Consider the following 10,000-nt stretch of genomic DNA (forward strand, 5'->3'; position numbering starts at 1 on the left):
CCTTCCTCCTTTCTCTCTCCTCTTCCTCCCCATCATTTTTCTATATCAAGTCTTCCTTCGTCTCCTTTAGTTTTCCTTCATTTTTTTCTTCTGCAAATCTTCAAAGACTTTCACAAATTCTCTCGTAACTAACCACTGAGGAGAAGCGAGCATGGTAAATAGCTGAAAAAACAAAAGAAAAAACAAATGGTGAACGGAAATTGTGTGTTTGTGTGAAAAAAAAGAGATTGAGAACATCATTTATATGCATATTAAGTACACCTTGTACTAGGGTTTTACCTGGATGCTGTGCGGCCAATAGCCCGTGGTGTGGTCGGAGTACCCCAGTGTTGCAACGGCATTTGCAGCAAAGCCATCGGGCGTTGGAACATTAAGGGCTGTGGACATAATTCCTTTCATATAACAATCCCTTCCTAAAATTGTTAAATAGCTTTCTTATTCTGAAAGTACTCTTACAGGATTCTTCTAGTTCGATGTTTTCACTTACTGAATATTTATTATTATTATCGGAGATTTACATACATGACAGTTTTAATAATAAACTAAAAGTAATAAAGTATTTATTATAATTATTATTTGAGATTCATATACTTATCAGTTTCAACAATAAACTGTTCACGTTCATACAAACAACCACCGGAAACCAATATAGTAGTTTAAGGGATAGACCACTTTGTGTGTGTGTGTGTGTGTGTGTGTGTGTGTGTGTGTGTGTGTGTGTGTGTGTGTGTGTGTGTGCGAGTGTGCAGGTGATACACCTACCTGGCTGGTGGAAACTCTCTTCAAACTTGGTCATGTTAGTAGACACGGCCCCTGGTTCGATGCACTGTATAGTAACGCCCGATGAACGGTACTCCACTTGCAGGGCACGAGTGAAGCTGCTGACAAATGACTGGAAAAAATAGGTAAATGATAATGATGACAATGGCAATCTTGAACATGAAACGACAACGAAACAGCAGCAACAATAATGTAAATGGTAATAAGGAGGCGCCGGCCTGGAAAACTTTGGGACCCACTGCTCTGAATGAAGATGTCAGAGAAGCAAAGAATAAAAGTAACTACAAAAGAAAGATAATAACGAGGGAGGAAAGAGGGAGAACGTAAAAAGTATTGTTGCGAAATGAAATGAACTTTGTCTTCCATGTTAGAATAAGGATTCCTGATTTGAATAAGCTGCTGTATAATGCCTGGTTTCATTATTCAAAGTACAAAGTATAAAGTTTAAGGTGTAAAATGTAAAAAAAAAAAAAAAAAAAAAAAAAAATATATATATATAAACAGTTTGAATGCAGTGTGGCAGATTTCAAGGTAGGTTATGATTTTTTTCGCATTTCTGTGCTAAAAATGAATAAATTTCTAATTTATGTATCTCTCTTTCTTTCTCTTTCTTTCTCTCTCTCTCACTCTCTCACTCTCTCTATCTCTATCTCTCTATCTCTCTATTTCTCTATCTCTCTATCTCTATCTCTCTATCTCTCTATCTCCATCTCTCTTTTTATTTCGCTCTCTCTCTCTCGATATTAAACTGATGTAAATGTATATATACATACACATGTACATTTTACTGAATTAGGTTTTATTCGTGAAATACATCTTTGTGTTTAAGCCTGTTTTCAATTAGAAGTATACCGCGCGCGCGCGCGCGTGTGTGTGTGTGTGTGTGTGTGTGTGTGTGTGTGTGTGTGTGTGTGTGTGTGTGTGTGTGTGTGTGTGTGTGTGTGTGAGTGAGTGAGTGAGAGCCTGGAGAAGCTTGGCAATCGTTACTTTACCCAAATTTATTTCCAGCTCAGTTCTTCAGCTATCAATCGTCAAACTCTATTTGTTTTACTTCAATCCAGCCATTAGTTTTAATTTGAATATCTCCTCTCGATGCTTCATGATTTATGGAATGTCTGACGAGATAGATTGCTGAAATATGGAATAATATATCTGTAAATCACAAATTAAATAGTTTGTCCTTAAATGATATACCTGAGAGGAAGCGAGTTCCCTTTTATTTTTATCTTGAAAAGAATGAAGGGGAAACTTCTGTATTACGCGAAATCGCACCAAAAAAAAAAAAAAAAATATCTGAGATTACATGAATATGCGTTCATACAGTATAAACCTGCCTGGCTAAGTACAATGTCTTTCGGCAACTCCCGATTATCAGTGTGTATGCTGATATGTTTTATTGACCCTACAAACTTACCTTCGTTGCTGTGTATATCTGCATGTAAGGCAAAGGGACGTAGGCGCCAATGGACGATACATTGATAATGGCCCCTTTGCCGCGCTCAAGCATGGTGGGGAGTACGAGCCTTATCATGGCGGGCACAGAGGCCACGTTCACACTGGCATAGGCCCAAATGTCGTCCTCTGATATTTCACAGAAGAGACGGGGGGTAACGAGCATACCGACGTTATTTACTGCAATTGGGAAAAATGGGTTATTCATATATTCCGCATATATATTTACATACAAACACTTATAAATATATGTATTCACGTGTATGTATGTATGTATGTATATATGTTATATATATGTAATAGATATATGTAATAGATATATGTAATAGATATATGTAATATATATATGTAATATATATACATATATATGTAATATATATATATGTAATATATATATATATATATGTAATATATATATATATGTATATATATGTAATATATATATATATGTAATATATATATATGTAATATATATATATATGTAATATATATATATTACATATATATATATGTAATATATATATATATGTAATATATATATGTAATATATATATATATATGTAATATATATATTACATATATATATGTAATATATATATATATTACATATATATATATGTAATATATATATATATGTAATATATATATATATATATGTCGATGTTGATTTGACATTTATAAGTACTGTGTATAATTGCGAAAACCCACGAAATTGTTTATTGCTTGGATGCAAGCGCGCACTCACATGCGGCGATTTGTGTCTGCACTCGCGCGGATTTGCTTCGTTTTGGGTAAATCAAACCTAGATATAATAGTAGGTGAGTCTACCGTAGATATGATGGCGAGTCGAGAACCACCAACAATAATTACCTAACAAACTACTCCGCTGGGGAACGATCACGGTCAGCCACCAGTATAAAGACCCAGTCAATTATATGATGTCAACATGGCGCCAAGTAATGCGTCAAAAACCGTATGGGTGATAGCACGGAAAAACAAATACATATATATAAATATATATATATAAATATATATATATAAATATATATGTGTATAAATATATATATGAATATATATATTTATATATCTATAAATATAAATATATATATGTATAAATATATATATATGTATATATATGAACATATTTATATATAAATATATATATTATTTATATTTATATATATAAATATATATGATATGTATATATAAATGATATATATATATAAATATATATAATGTATATATATATGTATATATATTATATGTAAACATTTATATATGTATATATATTATATGTAAACATTTATATATGTATATATATATTATATGTAAACATTTATATATGTATATATATATTATATGTAAACATTTATATATGTATATATATATTATATGTAAACATTTATATATGTATATATATATTATATGTAAACATTAAAAATATATACATTTATATGTATATATACATATATATATACATTAAACATATATACATTTATATGTATATATTTATTTACATTTATATGTATATGTATATATATATCCCAATGCCGCCGGGGGAAATTTTAAAAAGATGGGGAAAACGCTGTGCTTATTTTCTATATTTTTTGTGAAATGTCTGCCCATAGATGGCTCTGCTAGTGCTTAGCCACAAAGGAGTCAATTAGTAGACCTTGTGACCGTACATGATTTGAATTGGGGGGAAAAACGTATTTATTACTAGTGCTTTGAATATCGATGGTGTTATTTTTATTATAAACATTGTAATTATTATAATGTTTTTTTAATATTAATAACAGCAAAATAAGATTACGTAAAATATTTCGTAAATCAAAGAAAAGGGTGAACGGGCGAGACGGGCAGTACTCGTAACTGGCTTATTGGTGACTTAGTACAAGTGTAGCCATCTATGAGTAAAATAATCAAACAAGTACTAACCGTGGGCACGTGTCCACCGTCGTACCCGTCGGCAAGGGGATATGTATATACGTATATATATGTATATAAATATATATGTATATATAAATATAATATATCTATATATATACATAATATATCTATATATATACATATTTAATTATACATATTATTTATATATTTATATGTATAATATTCATATATATGATTTTTTTTATATATATTTATATATATTTATACATAATGTTTATATAATATATTTATATATATATTTGTATATAATATATATATACATATTTGTATATAGTATATATACATATACATATGTGTATATAATATATATACATATATATATTTGTATATAATATATATATATATTTATATATAATATATATATATATATTTGTAAATAATATATATATATATATATTTGTATATATTATATATATATATATATTTATATTTGTATTTAATATTTATATATATACTTATATTTGTATATAATATTTATATATATAATATTTATATATATATAATATTTATATATATATAATATTTATATATATAATATTTATATATATAATATATATAATATTTATATATATAATATTTATATATATAATATTTATATATATATATATATAATATTTATATGATTATATTTATATGATTATATTTATATGTGTGTATGTATATATTTATGTATAAATGTATATATATGTGTATACATATATATATGTATATATAAATATGTGTGTATACGTATATATAATATTTATATAAATTTATATGATTATATTTATATGTGTGTATGTATATATATGTATAAATGTATATATATGTGTATACATATATATATGTATATATAAATATGTGTGTATACATATATATATATGTGTGTGTGTGTATATATGTGTATACATATATGTGTGTGTATATATATGTGTATACATATATGTGTGTATACATATATATGAGTGTATACATATATTTATATATGTGTGTATACATATACATATATGTATGCACATATTACATTGTATATATATTTGTGTATATATTTGTGTATATATTTATGTATAAATTTGTGTATATATTTATACATAAATTTATGTACATATCTATGCATAAATTTATGTATATATTTATGCATACATTTATGTATACAATTATGCATAAATTTATGTATAAATTTATGTTTATATTTATGTATATGTATATATATGTATATTTATGTATATGTATATATATGTGTTTATATATGTATATAAACCCCTCACGTCTTATTTTTGTAACGTGAACTAAAAACAAACAAGAACCGTAAATGTGTTATGATGGTTGATGAAAGAGAAGAGAAGGTTGATAGTGGCAACTAAGAGCACTGGGTGATAAGGAGGCGAACGGGGGAGCATAGATGATAACATAGATAATTGTGCTGAACGCAATCAGGTGGTACGTTTTATCATCTTTGTGGTTAATGACAACTTGATCTCACGGTTACAAGAGGGTAGGGAGTCTAACACAGAGCATATGAACATATATATCACATATATAGGTGGCATAAAAGGTGAAGCGAACGTATGAACTGACCGATGAAAATTAAAACGGTAGATAGATATATTTTTATAATTGCTTTACCAGACTCCGTCAAACTCAAGGGGAGTGTTGCCAAATATTTTTTTTCGAATAATTTAAGAAAAAAATATATGACTGAACAAGAAACTTACCTAGGATCCCAATATCTTTTCCCTTCAGATGTTCAGCAATGTTACCATAAACTGATCGACCTTCCGAGAAGTCAGCCTGTGCTATATCTGTTTCGACGCCATATTTTGAAGCTGAAACGAATAGCAATATTCAGTGACGTGAAGGAATAAAATAATGACGATGATAGTGGTAATGTAAATCAAACATTGAAAATAACTGAAAGCAATAACCCGTAACCACAAATCAAATGTCAAAAGATTCTTAACGCACAGTTTCTACTGACGTGTTGTGCATTTACTTTGCATTTCTTTAGCTTATTTTATTTTCTCTGAACCTACTTATCTCCTGTGCAACTCTCTCCAGCTTTGCCTTTGTCCGGGAAACCAGCAGTATGTTCATGCCTTTACTTGCGAGTTCCTTGGCGTAGCTTTTCCCAATGCCGTCGGTCGACCCTGTGACAACTGCGGAGGGATAAGGGGAGGGTGACGATTCTGATGCAGGTCTTCAAGTCCGTTGTCAACAGCCTCTTTGAGCATAGTTATTTATATGGATCTGTTATAATTGGTTAAAGTAAATGTGATGTCTATGATTTTTCTTCTTTTTAATGAAGTACATTTAAATAAGGAGTTAATGACAACGAAACGTTTGAGGTACGTACCTGCCCATTTCCCGTACTTCCCTACCAAGTCTTTCTTCCAGAGTCGCGACCAGAAATGAACTCTGACCCCATTCGTGACCTGCCATAGCAAGCTGATAGCGACTGAGCCGGCGTAACAAAACCCGACGACTGCCAAGGTCCCCTCAGCCCTTCGCCAGTAGGGGAGGAACTCGTTCAACCAGAGCTTTGCCGAATCAACAACAACATCCATGGTAACTGAGCTTCGAAACTTCTAACAAGAATACACTGTTCTCTTTCGATTATATTAGATGTGTCCTTTCCTCCTTACGTTTATTCTTTTTATTTCCTCTTTCTTTATCAGTTGTTTCTTTCTTTTTCTCTTCCGCCTCACTCTCTCTTACTTGGTCTCTCTCACTTGGTCTCAAAGGATAATCTGACACGACCTTGGAACAGTGAGTGGGTTATAAATAAGGCTCCATACTGTGGGTGCGACGTCGAAATTATACGCCTTATATTTTTCTCGCATTAGAAAACCCAAACGGCTGAATGTTGACTCGAATAAATCTCGATATTGCTATACATAATACATTTTCAGCAACGTTGACTCGTGCCTTAGAGCACTTATATAAGGAAAAAAGAAACCGAGAATGGGCTAGTTCGACAATGTATGCCACGAGTTTCTAGTTAGTGTGTTTTCCTAGTTCTTTTTTTATTCCGTTTCTAGCACACTTACGTGCTTATCAGATGTATAAACAAAAAAGAGTTCGGGAAGCAAGCAAGTTTTCACCCTAGTCCAGCAGTGAGTTATAGTAGAATGGGCCGATATTGCTCACGAAACAGGGCCGGCATTACTAAAGGGTAAATGGGTATGGCAGCCATACCCATACCTTGTACATTGCTCTGTCACCATGAGATACTCGAACAGTACCACAGGCGGGGGATTAAGTATTGGTACTATGTATTTTCTCTCCCTCTCCCGGTCTCCCCTCCCTTCTCTTAATCACTCTCCCTCAATCCCTCCGTTCCTCTCAGTCACTCTCCTCCCTTCCCTCTCTCTTTCTCTTCCCTTCCCTCTCTCTCTCTCTCCTCCCTTCCCTCTCTCTCTCTCCTCCCTTCCCTCTCTCTCTCTCCTCCCTTCCCTCTCTCTCTCCTCCCTTCCCTCTCTCTCTCTCTCCTCCCTTCCCTCTCTCTCTCTCCTCCCTTCCCTCTCTCTCTCTCTCCTCCCTTCCCTCTCTCTCTCTCCTCCTTTCCCTCTCTCTCTCTCCTCCCTTCCCTCTATCTCTCTCCTCCCTTCCCTCTCTCTCTCTCTCCTCCCTTCCCTCTCTCTCTCTCTCCTCCTTTCCCTCTCTCTCTCTCCTCCCTTCCCTCTCTCTCTCTCTCCTCCCTTCCCTCTCTCTCTCTCTCCTCCCTTCCCTCTCTCTCTCTCTCCTCCCTTCCCTCTCTCTCTCTCTCTCCTCCCTTCCCTCTCTCTCTCTCTCTCCTCCCTTCCCTCTCTCTCTCTCCTCCCTTCCCTCTCTCTCTCTCCTCCCTTCCCTCTCTCTCTCTCCTCCCTTCCCTCTCTCTCTCTCTCCTCCCTTCCCTCTCTCTCTCTCCTCCTTTCCCTCTCTCTCTCTCCTCCCTTCCCTCTCTCTCTCTCCTCCCTTCCCTCTCTCTCTCTCTCCTCCCTTCCCTCTCTCTCCCTCTCTCCTCCCTTCCCTCTCTCTCTCTCTCCTCCCTTCCCTCTCTCTCTCTCTCCTCCCTTTCCCTCTCCTCTCTCTCCTCCCTTCCCTCTCTCTCTCTCCTCCCTTCCCTCCCTCTCTCTCCTCCCTTCCCTCTCTCTCTCTCCTCCCTTCCCTCTCTCTCTCTCTCCTCCCTTCCCTCTCTCTCTCTCCTCCCTTCCCTCTCTCTCTCTCCTCCCTTCCCTCTCTCTCTCTCCTCCCTTCCCTCTCTCCTCAATCCCTCCGTTCCTCTCAGTCTCTCTCCTCCCTTCCCTCTCTCTCTTCTCTTCCCTTCCCTCTCTCTCTCTCCTCCCTTCCCTCTCTCTCTCTCTCTCCTCCTTCCCTCTCTCTCTCTCTCCTCCCTTCCCTCTCTCTCTCTCCTCCCTTCCCTCTCTCTCTCTCCTCCCTTCCCTCTCTCTCTCTCCTCTCTTCCCTCTCTCTCTCTCTCCTCCCTTCCCTCTCTCTCTCTCTCCTCCCTTCCCTCTCTCTCTCTCTCCTCCCTTCCCTCTCTCTCTCTCTCCTCCCTTCCTCTCTCTCTCTCTCTCCTCCCTTCCCTCTCTCTCCCTCTCCTCCCTTCCCTCTCTCTCTCTCTCCTCCTTCCCTCTCTCTCTCTCTCCTCCCTCCCCTCTCTCCTCTCTCCTCCCTCCCCTCTCTCTCTCTCCCCTCCCTCCCCTCTCCCTCTCTCTCTCCTCCCTTCCCTCTCTCTCTCTCTCTCCTCCCTTCCCTCTCTCTCTCTCTCCTCCTTCCCTCTCTTCTCTCCCCTCCCTCCTCTCTCTCCTCCTTCCCTCTCGTCTCTCTCCTTCCTCCCTTCCCTCCTCTCTCTCTCCTCCCTTCCTCCTCTCTCTCTCCTCCCTTCTCTCTCTCTCTCTCCTCCCTTCCTCTCTCTCTCTCTCTCCTCCCTTCCTCTCTCTCTCCTCCCTTCCCTCTCTCTCTCTCTCCTCCCTCTCTCTCTCTCTCCCTTCCTCTCTCTCTCTCATCCCTTCCCTCTCTCTCTCTCTCCTCCCTTCCCTCTCTCTCTCTCCTCCCTTCCCTCTCTCTCTCTCTCCTCCCTTCCCTCTCTCTCTCTCCTCCCTTCCCTCTCTCTCTCTCTCCTCCCTTCCCTCTCTCTCTCTCTCCTCTCTCTCTCTCTCCTCTCTCTCTCTCCTCCTTCCCTCTCTCTCTCTCCTCCCTTCCCTCTCTCTCTCTCTCCTCCCTTCCCTCTCTCCTCTCTCCTCCCTTCCCTCTCTCTCTCTCTCTCTCCTCCTTCCCTCTCTCTCTCTCTCCTCCCTTCCCTCTCTCTCTCTCTCCTCCCTTCCCTCTCTCTCTCTCCTCCCTTCCCTCTCTCTCTCTCCTCCCTTCCCTCTCTCTCTCTCCTCCCTTCCTCTCTCTCTCTCTCCTCCCTTCCCTCTCTCTCTCTCCTCCCTTCCCTCTCTCTCTCTCCTCCCTTCCCTCTCTCTCTCTCTCCTCCCTTCCCTCTCTCTCTCTCTCCTCCCTTCCCTCTCTCTCTCTCTCCTCCCTTCCCTCTCTCTCTCTCTCCTCCCTTCCCTCTCTCTCCTCTCTCCTCCCTTCCCTCTCTCTCTCTCCTCCCTTCCCTCTCTCTCTCTCTCCTCCCTTCCCTCTCTCTCTCTCTCCTCCCTTCCCTCTCTCTCTCTCTCCTCCCTTCCCTCTCTCTCTCTCTCCTCCCTTCCCTCTCTCTCTCTCCTCCCTTCCCTCTCTCTCTCTCCTCCCTTCCCTCTCTCTCTCTCCTCCCTTCCCTCTCTCTCTCTCTCCTCCCTTCCCTCTCTCTCTCTCTCCTCCCTTCCCTCTCTCTCTCTCTCCTCCCTTCCCTCTCTCTCTCTCTCCTCCCTTC

At 37.7% G+C, this 10,000-nt stretch overlaps 1 protein-coding gene across 1 annotated transcript; it reads right to left on the bottom strand.

Annotated features, from left to right (window-relative positions):
• Positions 1-10: 10 nt before the first annotated feature.
• Positions 11-6,899, bottom strand: LOC125025746 (inactive hydroxysteroid dehydrogenase-like protein 1). The gene is made up of 7 exons (XM_047613933.1): positions 6,515-6,899; positions 6,195-6,317; positions 5,877-5,987; positions 2,195-2,412; positions 763-892; positions 280-377; positions 11-162 (listed from the first exon to the last, which is right to left on the bottom strand). Exons 1-7 carry the CDS (start codon positions 6,723-6,725, stop codon positions 67-69), a joined length of 987 nt encoding a protein of 328 aa, XP_047469889.1. The 5' UTR covers positions 6,726-6,899; the 3' UTR covers positions 11-66.
• Positions 6,900-10,000: the final 3,101 nt, after the last annotated feature.

The sequence above is a fragment of the Penaeus chinensis genome, chromosome 5 (genome assembly GCF_019202785.1).
Source record: "Penaeus chinensis breed Huanghai No. 1 chromosome 5, ASM1920278v2, whole genome shotgun sequence".
Classification (NCBI taxonomy): domain Eukaryota; kingdom Metazoa; phylum Arthropoda; class Malacostraca; order Decapoda; family Penaeidae; genus Penaeus; species Penaeus chinensis.